Source organism: Anabrus simplex, chromosome 2 (genome assembly GCF_040414725.1).
Source record: "Anabrus simplex isolate iqAnaSimp1 chromosome 2, ASM4041472v1, whole genome shotgun sequence".
Classification (NCBI taxonomy): Eukaryota; Metazoa; Arthropoda; class Insecta; order Orthoptera; family Tettigoniidae; genus Anabrus; species Anabrus simplex.
Genome location: NC_090266.1, coordinates 1,133,135,330 through 1,133,155,140, shown reverse-complemented (window position 1 = coordinate 1,133,155,140; position 19,811 = coordinate 1,133,135,330). Strand labels below are relative to the sequence as shown.

Sequence of the window (19,811 nt, the reverse complement as noted above, 5' to 3'; positions counted from 1 at the left end):
TAACCTTGTCTTAATTCAGTAAACGTTGATTTAAGAACCTTCAATTCAATGATCAAATATTATTCTTGGTAAATTTTAAATCAAAATTTTATGTATATCCATTTCTTATGTCGGTTATATCGGCATGAATACTATACTTCGATTTCACATTAACATTTCATATCTACCCTATTGGGAATCTTTCATATCTGTTAGGACCAAATTTTTCTTCTGTTAACATTATTTCTTAGTAAAATTTTGAAGGTATGTTATAATTCCAATTTTGGGTTAAAGTTTCTTCAAATTCTTACGAAATTTACTATACGTGAGGTTAGGCCTAATAGTATATCTTCAGATGCATTCATGCTAAGTTATTAGACGAGTCATCGAGAAAGTTCTTGATAAACTGCTTCGCAACTACATTGTGTTTCATGACAATCAAAGGGGTTTCACCAATACACCCAGTACTTACATAAATACCTCAATTTTGGAAGCCGCTTTACAGCACACTAGGCAAGAAAAGAATGATGCATGCATTACATTTCTCGCCGTTCGCAAAGCTTTTGATAACGTCGGATATGCGCACCTCCAGAGCACACTGGAGTCGGTCGGAGTGCCCGAAAAACTGACGAGACTGATAATTGCTCTACAAGAGGGAAACGTAACACAGATACAGACATGAAAACAGAGAACAAAACCCATCAAAATTAATCGCGGTGTGCTTCAAGGCTCCCCTTTGTCACCGGCATTATTTAACATCGCTACCAATCATATTGTGGAAGAACTATCTGGAGATTCTTTAGCAAGGAATTACGGTTACTCTATTGCAAACGAGGAGCCCAACGTCACTATAATGTGTTTCGCCGACGGTACGGTATTATTTGGGAAAAACACTGAATCTGCTGCCGAACTAGCCAGGATCGCCATAGAAAGACTTAAGGAACTCGGCCTGGACATCAGCGCTTCAAAATCAGCTTGTCTTTCTATCAAGAAAGGTCAGCTAACGGAGGAGAATATCATCATTAATGACGACTGTGAAATTAAATCACAGTGCAACGGAAGTGCGATTCATTACTTAGGTGTGAATTTCATCAATGAACTTCAACTGGATCCACAAGCCGTACTTGACAAGATGCGAAACAAGATTGACACCCTTGTTAGCTCACCATTGCTGCAATCTGACCACAAATTTTCAATTTTAAATAGTTCAATATCACCTACTCTTATTTACCCACTCCAAGTTACTCCCCTAAACAAGATACTTCAAACTTTTCTATCAGATACGGATAAAATATTAAAGAGTGAAACTAAAGAATTATTATAACTACCAGCAGATGTTCCAGATCACATGGTATACACCGAAAGGAAGTATAAAGGCCTCGGTTTGTTTCGCGCCACTTGGGAAGCCAAACTACAGCATATTAACATCTGTAATAAATTATCACTTGCAAATAACGGCTACATTAATGCAACTAGGAACTTGGAACAAGAACGTACAATTTGTTTGTAAGACCTAGGCATAGAAATAAATGATCGAGTTATGTCCAAAAATAGCCATCTTCCCAACGTAAGGAAGGTCTGACAGATACTAAGAGACAGAGAAGTTCAGTCATGGACGAAGTTGCTGCACAAAGGAAAGGGCCTTGGACTCTTCCAGGAATACACGCCAGGAAACAAATGGATAAGAGATCACCAAGGCTTATCCTGTGCGGAATGGAGAGAGGCCATCAAGATGACAGCGAATGTGTGCGCCGTTCGCTCCGTGCCAGGAAGGTTCCAGGACAACACCCTCTGTCGGCATTGCCACAGAGAGCACGAAACTCTTGCCCCAGTGCTGGGAGCCTCCCCTCACGGGGAGGTATTGAGAAATTCTCGCCATCATACAATACACAATAGAGAATTGGGAAAAATTATCCACCTTTTCAATACAATGTATTACGTGAGGGTTTTACATTTAAAATATCACGTTTATTTACAACTGGTACCGGTTTCGACAATGTTTGATGTCATCATCAGCCAAGGACAATTGTACAAAGATATATTACATTAATCATGACTCCTACAGTAATATAACATGTAATGAATATAAACATGAAAATAATTTTAAAATATATACATATATAAGCTGACAGTCAATGGGATAAAAGATTGTTTTATAAGGTGTACACCTTAGTATTTTAGTTAAAAAAGGAGAAAGTATTGAAAGTGAAGTATAATAATCAGCTTTAAGTGACATATTTGTCTGTTGAACAGTAGGGTTGTGTTTTTGGAGGCTTTATAGCCATGTTTAACATTATAAAAGTAGACACATGCTTAGTTATGAGTGTTTCTAAATAAAAATATGTACAGTAAAATCTAGAAAGTATTCGAATATGGCTTGAGCTTGAGCTTAAAAGATTGAATATCACTGCACATTGATGTTGGCATATAAAATGTCCGTTGGTGGATTCTATGTATAAGTTGTTTGTACTCTTATTAATAATATACATTCCTGGCTTACGTAATTCTAAAATCGCGGATTATATTTTCTTATAGGTTCCGCCTTGGTTCAAGATCCTTCTCGAACAACCTATGTACTTGCAACTCATAGCACAAGAATCTCTTCAATACCATTACAACAGAACTGCTCTCAATCTAAAATTCTCTATCTAATATGATATAAATTAGAGTACAAACAACTTATACATAGAATCCACCAATGGACATTTTATATGCCAACATCAATGTGCAGTGATATTCAATCTTTTAAGCTCAAGCTCAAGCCATATTCGAATACTTTCTAGATTTTACTGTACATATTTTTATTTAGAAACACTCATAACTAAGCATGTGTCTACTTTTATAATGTTAAACATGGCTATACAGCCTCCAAAAACACAACCCTACTGTTCAACAGACAAATATGTCACTTAAAGCTGATTATTATACTTCACTTTCAATACTTTCTCCTTTTTTAACTAAAATACTAAGGTGTACACCTTATAAAACAATCTTTTATCCCATTGACTGTCAGCTTATATATGTATATATCTTTAAATTATTTTCATGTTTATATTCATTACATGTTATATTACTGTAGGAGTCATGATTAATATAATATATCTTTGTACAATTGTCCTTGGCTGATGATGACATCAAACATTGTCGAAACCGGTACCAGATGTAAATAAACATGATATTTTAAATGTAAAACCCTCACGTAATACATTGTATTGAAAAGGTGGATAATTTTTCCCAATTCTCTATTGTGAATCTGGATTCAATACGGAAACTAAAGAATGAAATTCTTAATGTTAAATCATACAATACGACACATGATTGCAACCTCACTGAGGGATCATGGTTTCACGGTGCATGAAGAGGTCTCTGGCCTAGCTACCGACGGGAGTAACAGGCGTATTGACATGATAACCTTTCAACCAGCTAGCAAGCAAGGACTAATCTTAGATCCCACAATACGCTTCGAGTCGCACGTTGGCCAGGCCGAAGAGGTGGACGCCGAAAAGAAGTCAATTTACCAGCCAATTGTAAACTACTATAAAGATAAATATCACCTAGACAATATTTCCGTCCATGGACTCATGATCGGAGCTTGAGGCACAATCCCTAAATTTCTTGTACAGCTATGGGATTCTCTCGGTCTCAGCCGGACACGACTTCACGACATTGCTATCGCCGCAATACAAGGTTCAGTGACCATAATTCGCAATCATCTATATAACATCTGAAGAAACATACTGCAAATTTATTCCTGAGCCTTGTGGTGATTTTTCTACCTGGCACACTAGCAAAGTCAACAGTAACTTAGAAGACAAAATACTGTGTAGTCGACATACTTTGTCCTTGTGGCAGCCTCCGCATGGTGGAAGTTGTAATAATAATAATAATAATAATAATAATAATCATAATAATAATAATAATATTGATGTAAACAAAAACTCAAAATTATTAGCTGTCTTAATGCTAGTTAACCATACGTTGTATGATGCCTTGTGTATTGTTCAATTGTTGCCTGATTCTGTCTTTTATTTTGATGATGAATAGCTTTCATTTCCGTTTGTTTAAAAAAAAGAAACAGATGTTATTGGTTATAAATGATCATTAGCCTATGACTATAAGGTGTAATCTTGAACCTTGTCACTGGGCGAGTTGGCCGTGTGGTTAGGGGCGCATCCGGGAGATAGTGGGCTCGAATCCCACTGTCAGCAGCCCTGAATATGGTTTTCTTTGGTTTCCCATTTTCACACCAGGCAAATGCTGGGGCTGTACCTTAATTAAGGCCACAGCTGCTTCCTTCCAACTCCTAGGCCTTCCCTATCCCATCATCGCCTCAAGACCTATCTGTGTCGGTGCGGCGTAAAATTTTAAAAAAAATTTTAAAAAAAGAACCTTGTCACTTTGTGGTTGTATCCTGAATCATGATTGAATTGATTCTTGTTTATCTATTAATTATTTGTCATCTCAGTACTTTATTTTTGATTAGTATTTTCCAGGCGCAACGATGATGTACATTGTAATTTCAACTTCTTTGCTATTTACTTTGCATTGTACCAGTACAGATTTGTGTTATGACAATGATGGGATAGGAAAGGGCTAGGAATGGGAAGAAAGTATCCATGGCCTTAATTAAGGTACAGCCCCAGCAGTATACATAAAATCTTGAAATCGTTGAAACGTCCCTTTTGTGTCTAAAATGCCAATTATCCTTACTATGTTATTTAGCAAAAACTTTAAAAAATAAAATAATTTTCAAATCAAGATTTTATGTATAATTTTTTTTTTTTGATGACTGTATTGTACAAACATGTCAAGTCCAAGAATTTTTGTTTGGTGTTTGGCACCACTGAGGAAGGGAGAAGTTGAGCTCTCGAAACATGTACGGGAGATAATATAATAAAATGTGAATTATTGACAAGGTGGAAATGTGTTTTCATAGATTGAATGTAAATCAATATAGACAAAATTGAACCACCATGGGTAAAATAATCAACTGACTGTAATATCGCTGTTGTGCCTGTAAAAACTGCTATGTGAAATATTTCAGGTTAGAACTCTGGCTGGTAAGATTCTGTATTTTAAAGAAATATTGTGCAAATATATTTTTAAAAATTCTTGCTCTTGATTATATATGTGCTATGAGTCTGTATTTCTGCCACATTGTCACATAGGGGTTTTTCCAGGTGCAACAATGATGTACATTGTAATTTCAACTTCTTTTGCTATTTACTTTGCATTGTACCAGTACAGATTTTTGTTATGACAATGATGGGATAGGAAAGGGCTAGGAATGGGAAAGAAGCATCCATGGCCATAATTAAGGTACAGCCCCAGAGCATTTGCCCAGTGTGAAAATGGTAAACCATTTTCAGGGCTGCTGACAGTGGGGTTCGAACCCACTATCTCCTGAACAATGCAAGCTCACAGCTATATGACCCAAAATGCGGAGGCACTTGTTCGGTGTAATTTAAAAAACTGAGGAGAATAGATATAACAAAGAGCAATACTAAATGAGATACTTGAACTCTTATCACTGAATCCAGTTGCTCAGTATTAACCTTAGGTCGGCTTTCACGTGAAATCTGCTACCGTATTAGTCTCTGTATGTCTTCAACAATTTTAGTCACTTTAACATGTCGTCCTCAGACAGCGGAACTCCAAGTTCTAAAAAGTGGAAATTTAGGTGCCCAAAATAGGTTCTTACATAGCTCTATTATAATTCTAAGAAATGTAAAATAGGTGCTAACAATTTGCTAAAGAATCATGGTAATGTACACCGTAACATTTACTTAATTAGAATTAAAAAGAAACTAACAAATATTTCGCTCTTTGAACATGTCATTCATAAACTGAATGGATTACTTTCTTTACATAGATTTTATTCATCACTGTTCCCATAGTCTGCCCACAATGGGTGGCAAGGACTATTTTTAGATTTTCCCATATAGAGGCTGAAAAAGAGAATTCTACGTCCACTGTACAAACGGGACAATATTTTAGATTTGGAATGAGCTCGTAATTAAATTCCATCTTTGCTATTCTTTCCCATTAAAATTTTAGTGGCAACAATTAATATCTTCAGTCCAGGCTTTTCTGCAGTACCATGTCCAACTTATTTCTAATATTCTTCCCCAGCAGTTTTGATTATTTCATTTTTGGCATATCTTTCTCTCTCTCTCTCTCTCTCTCTTCTGAATACTTGCAAGTCAAATAAGTAATAAACTGGTTTATGGTAGATAACAATAATGTTATTGGTTTTACATCCCAAAAACTACTCCTACAGGTTTTGGAGACACCAATGTGTTGGAATTTTGTCCTGCAGGAGTTCTCTTACATGCCAGTAAATCTACTGACAAGAGACTGGCATATTTGAGCATCTTCAAATACCATCGGACTGAAAAAGCCAGCACTCTACTATCTGAGCTATTCAGCCCAGTGTTTCTAGTAGAGAAGAAGATGTTGCTACTTTGGTGAAAGCTAGAATTTTAGGACTGAATGAGAAGGGAAGGAAGGTTTTAGGTACTTCCCTACTGTGTTGCTCATCACTAGACTTTCTGATGATGGGGAAAAAGAAGGGATTGTTATTCATCTGGTTAAGAAATATAGTAGATATAAAGCAAAGTAAAAATATAAAACAAAAACTTGAAAATGTCGGAACAGGCATTTTGAGGCACTGTATAATACCTTTATTTTGAGCCAACTGGCCATGATAAGGAAAAAAAGTAAGTTTTGCCTAAATTCCTCTGTCTAGTCATCACATCAAATAGGGCACCAAGACTTGATTGCCTTCTTGGTGAGGTTGGGGTAGTCACGTAGTGCTTTGAAACAAAAGTCAGAAGGAGGATATTTAGAAAAGACCATTTTCATTGCAGTATCATATGAAAGTTCAATGATCTGTTAACACTGCTAGCAAAGCATCTTGATCAGAAACTGGATCCTTGGTCCTATCATTTTCATAAAACTAAGGAGTGAAATCTATAACCAGGTTGTGACAGTGGCTTCTTATGTCTGCCAGCACATCAGGGTAAAACTGGAGCTCATTGTCCTGTATGAAACCTTAAAGGAATGAGGAGAAAGGCACTGCTTACCTGCCAATAGGTGGTTAACTTATGCCAAATTTCCCATTAGATATTTGAGGTCATATAACAGTTATTTATTCTTAAAATAAACCTTTCTAGCACAGCCTAAATTCGTATTCATGTTTTAAAATGTCACCCTGCGAACTTGTGTAACACCTCAGGTACCGCAGGGAGTATGCCTACCATCAATTGTAAAATGCTGTTCTAGAGTGTAAAGGTTGTATCTGTTAGAGCTGATGTAGAGATTTTTCATCCTTATGTTGATATGTGCATATTCATGTCCTGTGTCCAATAAATGATTGGCAAATGCAGAGTCTGTTTAATATTTCAAGAGTTTTGATGCATCCTTTGTACTTTGTTCTGAAATTTCAACTGGACTGACAAACATAGATTATAATATTGATAATGAACACAGGTGTTCTTATCCTGTGCCTGAAGACAACCAAATAAATTTAGCTGAAAGTACTTTGGCACCAACGAGGTAACATGTTTACCATAAGAACCATGGTGTGTTTATTATCATCCACTGTTAATTCTTCTTCATCACTATGTAATGGACAATCTGGTTCCTTGGGTAAATGGTCAATATAGCAGCATTTGGTTCATAAGGCACTGGGTTCTATTCCCAGTCAGGCTGGGATATTAGCTGCATTTGATAAATTCTTCTACTCAGGGGCTGGGTGTTTGTGACAGTCTTGCTACACATCTTCACTCACATTCACACTAATGATCACCACAGAAACACACAATAACCAAGTGAGTTGGCCAAGTGGGTAGGGTCGCTTAGCTGCAAGCTTGCATTCGGGAGATGGTGAGTTCGGATTACACCGTTGGCAGCCCTGAAGATGGTTTTCTGTTGTTCCCCATTTTTATACCAGGAAAATGCTGAGACTGTGCCTTAAATAAGGCCATGCCCACTTCATACTCATTCTTATCATTGTGTTGCCAGAAACCTTTGATGTATTAGTGCAATGTTAAACCACTATAAAAACACAATAGTGAATATGTCCTTTGACATGGAGTTGGCATCAGGAAGGACACCTGGCCATATAACCAAATTTAATTTACATTAACGCTCGCCATAGAGAATTGAGAAATTGGCCAGGAAAGAACTACCTACATAATGGATATCAGGGCAGAAAGAGAGGGATAAGCAACCATTTAAAAGATAACTGACATAGTATTAAGAAAATAAAGATCCTGGTTCACAAAAATGTTACTATTTTACCACTTACAGTGTACTTCCATATATCCTTATCTTCTCCAAGCCTTCATATGCAGAGTTACCAATTACTTCCACTGTTACGTTTCCATTGTCTTGTTGGTATATCTTCCCACTAAGGGAAAATGATTTGTCTAAGGTTGAAGTAACCTGTTGAGTAAACAATTATGTGTGTAAATTTTATTTCTTTAAATTCTAAAATATATCACATCTGGCATAGCACTACATTTATTTACTGTCATGCATTATTCCTTAGAAGAGTTATAGCAGTTCTGGATCTACAATGTAGGTTTCTCACGGTTAACAAAATGTCCTCACACATTGTCTGTATATTGTTTATAAACCTATACTTTCCTCAACACAAATGCTTGGCTTACTCTTTCCCTTTTTATTATCAATTTGCTTTGCATGTAATGTGCTCTTGGTTTTCAGTTTGAACTGATGTTAATACTTTTAACAACATTTAGCCCTCTGGTTCTGTTCGTTACCAAAATAAACACTGGGAGGGGCAAATCAACCATCATGAAAGATCACAAGAATACAACATTGATGGTGCATGTGTTTACTTTCCTTTAATCAATGCCTCATGAAGTCCAGGTGTTTTTGGTTCCTACATTAAATTCATCTATATATATATATATATATATGTAAAATAAGAGTTTTGTCTGTACATTGCTCAGAATTTGAAAAGAATGGTATTTCTGTATCAGTCATGTCCATAGTAACAAGGAAATGCACTTTTTACTTTTCCATAATTTCTGTCTGTCTGTCTGTCCACGCTTCACGAGGAAGCGGCTGAGGAGAATTTAATGAAAATCGGTATGTGAAGTCAGTGGATGAACCACTACAATCTAGGCTATAAATCATTTTACTCATGCTGAGTGAAATGGTAGTACTACTACTACTACTACTACTACTACTACTACTACTACTACTACTACTACTGGTGTTGTTTAGTGCTCTGCGTATTTGCTTAATTAAGTGGTGTTTTAAAGGCTGTGTATGGATAAAATATATTGCGATTATAAGTGGAAGTGCTGCCCTTCAGAACGTGGTATTATCTCTCTTTGATGAGCTAAAGAGGCATCCCTTTTCTGATAAGTTAAATAGGTCATTTATATTCCTTTAAATGATTTAAGGTTATGTTCTTAAAGAGAAAAGAGAGTAGAGGTACTGAGAATAGCAATGTCAAATCCAAAGAGGTTGAAATAGATGTAGAAAATCAAAGAGATACTATGTCGGACGAGGAGCTGGACGTAACCATGAACTACGGAGTACGAAGACTATAAACCAAAGAGTAGGATTATAAGAGATGCGACTAGAAATTGATAAGTTCGTCAAGCATAGTGAAGACTTATTAGCATTAGTTAAGATGACTCCTAATACCAAAGCGGAGATAAAGAAAGGTATTAAAGAAATGGGACAAATGGCAGAAATCATTCGTAGTCATTCGTGGGAATGGGAACAATTTGATGTGAATGAAGATCCAAAGGCTAGGAGTGATTTGGAACAGGGCACTACCTCCAGTAAGAAAATAACTCGTGATGTTAGGGCACAGGAGCAATTCAGTGACAGAGTGCTAGATATTGAGCAGACCCTCTTGGAAGCTACGTGCTTTGACGAGTTTGCGAAGCTATTGGATAAGGAATGGCCTGACTGTGTTTACAGTAACATGCACATCATCTCTGGAAATATAGGGAAATTGACTGGTTGGGATATATCAATGGTTGTAAATCCCAAACATCTTACAGAGGAGGATGGAATTATGAGAAGCATGAAGAATATGCATACAGAAATCTCTGACTTGCTGAACTCTAATCTGGAGGAAGGTAAGATGGAATTCCTGCGCACTGTTACTCAAACCTACACGAGTCGAGGAGGAGAACGGGAGAAGCTGCGATATGTGTATGTATACCATATTCATTTAATCAGGATGGAGTAAATGACCTGCAGAGCCTGTATTCATGTCTCACCCACTGGAGAGAGATAATTGAGACTCATGCAAGAAAGAAGGTGATGATAACTATCCCGTATACCCTTGATCGGAATTATATAAGAAAAACCTTGGAATGGATGTTTCGTAAGAGTGATATTGAAATAGGGTGCTTGGAATCGGGTAAAACACAGGTAAAACAGGCCGTTTCTGTGGGATTAACATCAAAAAGGAAATCCTTAAATGATAATACTCAGGAAACAGTTATGTGCAAAGCTGCGGGCAAAACGTACGCCAAATTGCTTAAAACAGTAAATGAAGGAGTAAACATTGAAAAAATTGGCGTTAAAATAAAATGAATAAGGAAAACAGCAAAAGGATGACCTTACACTTACCGTAGAAGGCAAAGGAAAGGCTGACGTATTACAACCTGAGATAACTGAAAACGTCAAGGAAATAGAGGTTTCAACAAAAAGGAAGGAGACAACAATTCTAATGTACGGTATGATCCGGATTTAAATGAAAACTATCTTAGAGCAGCACTCTCCTTAGAAGCTGTTGTTGAAGAATCTCAGATCAATATTACGTCCGTAAGACCGAGGAGGTTCGGAAATCTGAATGCTACCGTAATCTTGCCAACGGAACCATCGAAAATACTGTTAAAGAAAAAGAAAATAAATGTGGGATGGGCAACCTGTACGGTGAAGGAAAGAGTTACAGTTGCAAGGTGTTTTAAATGTCTTGGATTTGGACATAAAGCACCACACTGCCACGTTAAGGATGACCGGTCACGGAGCTGTCTAAATTGTGGAAGAAGGCCATTTGGCGAAGGATTGTGGGAACGTTTCGTTTTGCACCACGTGCCAAGTAGAGGGCCACTGCTCAGATCAAATGAAATGCCCTACTTACAGGAAGCTAATATTAGAGGCAAGGAATTTGAATTTAAGCTACCAATAATGGACATACTGCAGGCGAATCTCATGAGGAAACCCAACAGTCATGACATTATGTATGTGACAGCCTTGGAAAAGAAAATGGACTTAGTGCTTGTTAGTGAGCCAAACAGAAGGCGAGTAGCTGAAGGTGGTTGGTTCACGGACAAAAGCTGTGATGTAGCTGCATATTTTTTAAATGATAAGTTGGAGGTGCTAAGCATAAGGGCAGAAGAAGGATATTTGTGTATTCAACTTCAGCAATATCAGATTTATTGTTGTTATATCTCTCCTAACATCCCTTTTGATATTTTCAAAGCTGAAGTAGATGTAATAGTTCAGGACTGTATGGTGTCAGGTATTGAATCTATCATTCTCAGAGACCTAAATGTCAAGTCGCCTCTGTGGGGGGCACCAACTGCAGATCGTAGGGGAGAATATTGGGCAGAATAGATAGCGACCCTAGACTTCGTGGTTCATAACACTGGAATCTTACCAACTTTTTCCAGAGGGAGATCAGAGTCTTTCATAGACGTCACCTGCTCAATGCAGGGTATAGCATCATTCATTGTTGACTGGGAAGTTATGGAAGATGAATCTCTCAGCGACCATCGTTTTATTTATTTTCAAGTTAAGGGATCAAAGAAGATTAATGATATCACGAAAACGGTGTGGAATTATAATTGGGAAACTTGCAATCGAGTGGATGTCACAAACTGTAGATACAGTGCAACATACTCTAAAAGATGTGTCTGCTGTTCTTAAAGATGCTTGTAGGACCAGCCGATTGAGGGGATCAACAAAATATAAAACACGTGTCCCTTATTGGTGGAACAATGAAATAGACATGCAAAGGAAAGACTGCAATCGCAAGAGATGAATTCTTACAAGATCTAGGAAAAAAATCAGCCAGGTCAACTTACTGACTATAAGGCATCAAAGATGCAACTAATGAAGCTAATAAAGGATTCTAAGAGAAATCTCTGGCAAAAGCTATGCGAAGATCTAGACAGTGATATCTGGGGAGCAGGATATAAGATAGTGACCAGTTGAATAATCAACAGGGTACCAGTCAGCTCCCAGCTGATAGAAGGAAAGCCATAGCGATGGAGTTGTTGCCTGGTACTAACGACAGACTTGAAACGGAATCAGATTTTTGTGTTGCAGAACCATTTACTGTGGTTGAGTTACAAGAGTTGGCACGCAATATGAAGAGTGGTAAGGCACCAGGTGTAGATGGAATCCCACCAGAAGCCATCAAGTATGCAATTGAGGTGGCACCTGGTTCGATCTTATCAGTCTTCAATGATTTATTAAAAAAACATGAATACCCCAATGAGTGGAAAGTAGCCAAGCTAGTGCTGTTATTGAAGGCAGGGAAACTATCATTAGATCCATCAGTGTACAGGCCACTTTGCTTATTAAACACCTTGAGCAAACTTTACGAAGGATTGATTAAAACTAGACTGGAGAAAGAACTTGAACAACAGGGAGGACTTTCTTCGAACCAGTTTGGATTTAGAAAGGGTAGAACCACAACCCAAGCTATTGAGAGGGTGATTCAAATACAGGCAGAAAGCAGTGAGAAATGGGCTGCCTTGATAATGCTAGATGTCAAAAATGCTTTTAACACCGCTTCTTGGAGCATTATTTTGAGAGAACTTTGTAGGATGAACATTTCTCGGTATGTACAACAAATAATCATTAAGTACTTCAAAGGACGAAGAATATGACTTCATGATTTAGAAGACCTTGAAATGAGTGCTGGCATTCCACAGGGATATGTCCTTGGACCCACTTTGTGGAACATTCTATATGATGGCGTCTTAAGCCTGCAGCTGACAAAAGGGACATCTATTGGTTTTGCAGATGACCTTGCAATAGTGGTAATAGCAGAGAATGCAGAAGAACTGACCTTCCGAGTAAATGAATCACTGAGACGAGTTAACCCTTGGATGGTAAACAATAAATTGAGATTGGCTCCACATAAGACTGAGGCTGTAATTTTGAAAGGTTCCAGGAATTGGAAAAATGTCCGTTTCTTATTAAATGATACAGTGATTATCCCAGGGAAGTCTGTACGATACTTTGGGGTTCTTATTGACAGGAATTGCACATTCGGTGCACATGTGAAGGCAGTAACCCAAAAGGCAGAGAAGAAGGCATCGGCATTAGCCAGACTTATGCCTAACATCGGGGGACCAAGAACAGTTAAGAGACAGATTATGTGCTCTGCAGTATATTCCATTTAATTTATGCTGCACCTATCTGTAATCAAAAAGTAGTAGTAGTAGTAGTAGTAGTTTTTTTTGTTTTTTTGTTATGGCAGGGGAAAATCTTTTAAAGACACCACTCTGTGTGGGAGTTGGATTTCCACCAATTAAACAACCCTGCCCTCTTCACTCAGACCATTCTGGAACTGCTTGTCAGCATGACATCAGAATGGAGTGATGTACACTGACTGACAGAGCAAATGCAACACCAAGAAGGAGTGGTCAGAACTTTATGCCAATTGCAGGGTAGACTGACGTCACTGAGGTATGCTCATGATGTGAAATGCGCCACTGTGCTGCGCACATAGCGAACGATAAATGGCACACGGCGTTGGCGAATGGCCCACTTCGTACCGTGATTTCTCAGCCGACAGACATTGTAGAACATGTTGTCGTGTGCCACAGGACACGTGTATAGCTAAGAATGCCAGGCCGCCGTCAACGGAGGCATTTCCAGCAGACAGACGACTTTACGAGGGGTATGGTGATCGGGCTGAGAAGGGCAGGTTGGTCGCCTCGTCAAATCGCAGCCGATACCCATAGGGATGTGTCCACGGTGCAGCGCCTGTGATGAAGATGGTTGGCGCAGGGACATGTGGCACGTGCGAGGGGTCCAGGCGCAGGCCGAGTGACGTCAGCTCGCGAGGATCGGCGCATCTGCCGCCAAGTGGTGGCAGCCCCACACGCCACGTCAACCGCCATTCTTCAGCATGTGCAAGACACCCTGGCTGTTCCAATATCGACCAGAACAATTTCCCGTCGATTGATTGAAGGAGGCCTGCACTCCCGGCGTCCGCTCAGAAGACTACCAATGACTCCACAGCATAGACGTGCACGCCTGGCATGGTGCCGTGCTAGAGCGACTTGGATGAGGGAAAAGCGGAACGTCGTGTTCTCTGATGAGTCACGCTTCTGTTCTGTCAGTGATAGTCACCGCAGACGAGTGTTCAGGACAAATATTTCAGATTCCCTATGGGAGTCAACATCTATATCATCTGATGGCCGGGCGGGCATCAATTTTTGATAATGAGACAAAGTCTCTTAGTGCATTGGCACTGCCGGTGGCTCCAGTTAGCCTACGCAGTGGCCTCCACGGTATGCACTAGCCAGCGTATTGGTAGGTGTGCTAGGTGCCAACTGATGAGCCCACCCTAGCATACGAGGGCGAAACGCTGGCAACCAAGAATGAGTTAGCTGGAAAATTTGTAATGTCCAATAACGGACCATTTATATTGGTATTATAAATTTACTCATTCAGGACAAATATTTCAGATTCCCTATGGGAGTCAACATCTATATCATCAGACGAGTGTGGCGTCGGCGTGGAGAAAAGTCAAATCCGGCAGTAACTGTGGAGCGCCCTACCGCTAGACAACACAGCATCATGGTTTGGGGCGCTATTGCGTATGATTCCACGTCACCTCTAGTGCGTATTCAAGGCACGTTAAATGCCCACCGCTACGTGCAGCATGTGCTGCGGCCGGTGGCACTCCCGTACCTTCAGGGGCTGCCCAATGATCTGTTTCAGCAGGATAATGCCCGCCCACACACTGCTCGCATCTCCCAACAGGCTCTACGAGGTGTACAGATGCTTCCGTGGCCAGCGTACTCTCCGGATCTCTCACCAATCGAACACGTGTGGGATCTCATTGGACGCCGTTTGCAAACTCTGCCCCAGCCTCGTACGGACGACCAACTGTGGCAAATGGTTGACAGAGAATGGAGAACCATCCCTCAGGGCACCATCCGCACTCTTATTGACTCTGTACCTCGACGTGTTTCTGCGTGCATCGCCGCTCGCGGTGGTCCTACATCCTACTGAGTCGATGCCGTGCGCATTGTGTAACCCGCATATCGGTTTGAAATAAACATCAATTATTCGTCCATGCCATCTCTGTTTTTTCCCCAACTTTCATCCCTTTCAAACCACTCCTTCTTGGTGTTGCATTTGCTCTGTCAGTCAGTGTATATTATTAAGTTCTTCCTTTCTCTTCTTTCTCATTCATCCCCATAATGCTTGTCGCCATTGACTTTACTGTGTTCCAGGCAAACGGGCTCTCTAACATAATCTGAACCAGATTCCCTGGCGTGAGTCGTCGGCCAAGTTGTTGGCAAGCTTTCCTTCGTTCTTCTTCCCATCGAACACAGTAGAAAAAAGTGTGTTCTACTGTATCCCTTTCAGAACAGTACCGACGACCATCTCCCTGCGTCTTTCCCATCTTCAAGGCGTATACGCCGAATCTTCCATGTCCTGTCAGGATCTGCGACAGATAGTAATCTACCCGGTCGTTGTCTTACATTAAGACAGTCTCCTATGTTGGGTATTAGCTTTTTTGTCCATTGGCCAACGTCGGTTGTGCCATCCCATCGGTCTTGCCAGTCTAGTAAGAGTTGGTTCCTCGAGGCTTTCTTTTCTTCAGCAGATATAGTCGCACCCCTTTCATGCCAAAGTTTTCTGTCTACAACGAGGAGGTCAATGGGAATACCGGCAGCTACAACTTGTAAAGCTGCTGTCGAAACAGTTCTATATGTACAGGTAACTCTGAGCAGCATTTTCCTCTGTACTCTTTCCATAGCTCTTTGGTGAATCTTCCTCCTGAGTGCATTGTGCCAGATAGGTGCAGCATAAAGTAAAATGGAATATACTGCAGAGCACATAATCTGTCTCTTAACTGTTCTTGGTCCCCCGATGTTGGGCATAAGTCTGGCTAATGCTGATGCCTTCTTCCTTGCCTTTTGGGTTACTGCCTTCACATGTGCACCAAATGTGCAATTCCTGTCAATAAGAACCCCAAGGTATCGTACAGACTTTCCTGGGATAATCACTGTATCATTTGATAAGAAACAGACATTTTTCCAATTCCTGGAACCTTTCAAAATTACAGCCTCAGTCTTATGTGGAGCCAATCTTAACTTATTATTTACCATTCAAAGGTTAACTCGTCTCGGTGATTCATTTACTCGGAAGGTCAGTTCTTCTACATTCTCTGCTATTACTACTATTGCAAGGTCATCTGCATAACCAATAGAAGTTGTCCCCTTTGTCAGCAGCAGGCGTAAGACACCATCATATAGTATGTTCCACAAGGTGGGTCCTAGGACAGATCCCTGTGGAACGCCAGCACTTATTTCTAGGTCTTCTAAATCATGAAATCGTATTCTTCGTCCTTTGAAGTACTTAACGATTATTTGTTGTAGATACCGAGAAATGTTCATCCTGCGAAGTTCTACGAAGTTTTTTTTTCAAAATGGCGCCCGGTAATGACGACGTAGTGTTTTATTCTCCGAGTAAATTAACCGTAAAATGTGACGAAAAGTGCGGAAAATGTCGAAAATTAGTGAAAAATGGAATGTTGTGTGATTCATGTGATCGATGGTGGCATTATAAGTGCGGAAATTGCCCTAGAGACGTAAAAACTAATGAAAATGTTGACTGGATTTGTGAGCAGTGTGTTCGGAATGTTGTTGTTGGGGACGGCGTTGACGAAGCACCGAAAACAGTCGATGAGGAATATAAAAGTGCATTAGAAATTATAAACATTCTAAAAAAGGACAATGAGACTCTTAAAGTTGAAAATCAAGAATTAAAAGAAAGACTGCGATCGCTACAATTTGGGACTGACCATTCTTCGAGTGATATACCGGTACAAGTAACAAACTCGAGCACGTGGTGTCAAGTAGTTCGTGGATGGCCGGCTAAGAAGAAATCTACAACTGAATTTCCGGAAATAAACATTACAAATAGGTTTTCTGCCCTAAATAATTTAATCCTGGAAGAAAGTGATCGCGCGCGTGAAACCAAATCATCGCGATCCGTTGCCGTGCCGAGTTTAAAATTTAGGCCTAGAATTCAGATTCAAGACCCAGTTAGGCCTAAATCAGCGAAGGTAGCTGTGTTTGGTGATAGCCAAGGAAGGGGAATTGCGGGAGTGATTAACGACGAGAATATAGCAGCAACCGGAGAAATATATCCAGGAGCTTCTATCAGCAGTGTTGTGGAAAACGTAGAAGCAGCAACTAGGAACTTCAGGAGCGGCGATGCAGTGCTTATCATCGGTGGGACGAACGACGTAGCTCGCGACGACGCCAAGAATGTAAGATCACAACTTAAACATACACTAGGGAAGCTGACCCACACTAACGTTTTTGTAGTGAACGTGCCCCACAGGCATGATTTAAGTAGAGACTCGTGTGTGAACATTGAAGTGGACAAGGTCAATACAGATATTTTTAAAATTTGTAAACATTTTCGGAATACTCAGGTTATTGAATGCAGCAGTTTTGAGAGATACTGTTATACAAAACATGGCCTCCATCTAAACAATTCAGGTAAACGAAAGATAGCAAATATTGTTCTAGATTTTATTAATCTTAAGATATGTACTGTAAAACAGGCAACTCCCTTGAGTTATAATACTGACCAGGAAAACTAGTAGAAAGAGCCAGCTGTACTTCAAGCTGGCTCAGTCAACTAGAAAAAGAAACTCAGGATCGTAAGGAATTTCAAGTTACCCAATTTCAACAGTCAAGTTTTAGGGAGGAAGGGGGTCTGAGATTGCTCTTGGTAAACTGTCAAAGTGTAGTAAATAAACAATTAAAATTCGGTACATTGATGGAATCTTATGAGACTGATGTGGTGATAGGAGTGGAATCGAGGTTGAAAGAAGGGGTGGGTAATAGAGAAGTATTTCCAGAAGGGTACACAGTCTATCGTAGAGACCGAGGAGATAAAAAGGGAGGGGGGGGGTGTTTATTCTGGTGAAGGAAACTTACTGTTCACATGAATGGTTTACCGATGAAAGGGATGAAATATTAGGGATAAAATTAGTTTGTGATAATATGAAGGAGGTGGGAATTATAGGAACATACAGGCCTGGAAGAGAGGAAAGAGACATGGAAATCTTTGAAAAAATAATAGATTATACTCATAAAAACAATAATAATGATATGGTAATAATTGGGGGAGATCTAAATTTGCCTGAAGTTGAATGGAAAGGAGCTGCAAGTGAAGCCCATGAACAGAAACTGGCAAATAAGTTAATTTGGGAGGGAGGATTTACACAAGTAGTACAAGAACCGACTCGTCTCAATAACTTACTAGATGTATTCTTGGTTAAACCATGGGAAATTGTTGATAAAACTGAGGTAATTGAAAGAATAGGAGACCATAAGGCTGTAATAATGGATGTAGGACTCGTACCAAAAAGGCTTAATAAGAGGGTTACACAAGACAAGAAATTGTACAGAAAAACTAAAGTTGATGAATTTGGGACTTACCTTAAATCACAATTCAGTTGTTGGATAAGTGAAGGGAGTAACGTGGATACACTTTGGGCTAAATTTAAAGGAATTATTTGGGAAGGAGAGAAGAGATTTGTACCTGTTAAGAAGGGTAAAATGACCTCAGACCCTGTTTATTATACAAGGGAAATAAGAAAATTAAAAAGAAAATGTAGAATAGTAAACAGGAAAATCAAAGAGGGTAGGGAGAGTAGAGAAACTAGAAAACAGCTAATGAGGGAACTTAATAGAGTAAAAAAGGAAGCAAAAGGGAATTATATGAATGGCATACTTCAAGAGGGTAATGACCACAAAGGGAAATGGAAAAAGCTGTATTCATATATCAGGAATCAAAAAGGAAAAGGAGTCCAAATTCCTACAATGGTGGGAGAAGGGGGTGAACACTATTTAACAGATACTGAGAAGGCAAACCTATTTAGTAGGGAATTTAGAGATTCAGTAGATGATTGTCAAGAGTTGGAAACCGAAACAGAAGATAGAGAGGGAGAGAGACAGAGGGAAACAAGAAGCTTCTCATTCACAAATGAAGATATTTTCAGAGAAATCCAACTGCTTCAGCAAGGAAAAGCTGCAGGAAGTGATCAAATTACTGGGGAGGTATTAAAGACAATGGGGTGGTACATAGTGCCTTATTTAAAATTTCTCTTTGACTATGTCATAAATAATAGTGTAATACCAAAGGAATGGAAGGAATCTATAATAATACCAATTTATAAAGGAAAGGGTGATAAAAGGAAACCAGAGAACTACAGACCAATCAGCCTGACCAGTATAGTTTGTAAAATTCTGGAGAGTTTAATATCGAAGTACATCAGAGGGATATGTGATGATAAAAATTGGTTCATGAGGAGCCAGAATGGATTTAGAAAGAAATTTTCTTGTGAGGCACAACTGGTGGGATTTCAGCAGGACATATCAGATCAGTTGGATTCAGGAGGTCAGTTAGATTGCATAGCCATAGATCTTTCCAAAGCCTTTGATAGAGTGGAACATGGAATATTATTAAAGAAATTGGAGGGAATAGGATTGGACGTAAGGGTTACACGTTGGATAAAAGCATTTCTAAATTCAAGGGTTCAGAAAGTCAAAGTAGGA

At 39.4% G+C, this 19,811-nt stretch overlaps 1 protein-coding gene across 1 annotated transcript in view; it reads right to left on the bottom strand.

Annotated features, from left to right (window-relative positions):
* Positions 1-19,811, bottom strand: part of Apoltp (Apolipoprotein lipid transfer particle) — a 668,275-nt gene that overhangs the window by 365,890 nt on the left and 282,574 nt on the right. The window contains exon 38 of the mRNA XM_067142082.2: positions 8,291-8,427. Coding sequence (XP_066998183.2) covers positions 8,291-8,427 — 137 coding nt within the window. The remainder of the gene's footprint in view (positions 1-8,290; positions 8,428-19,811) is intronic.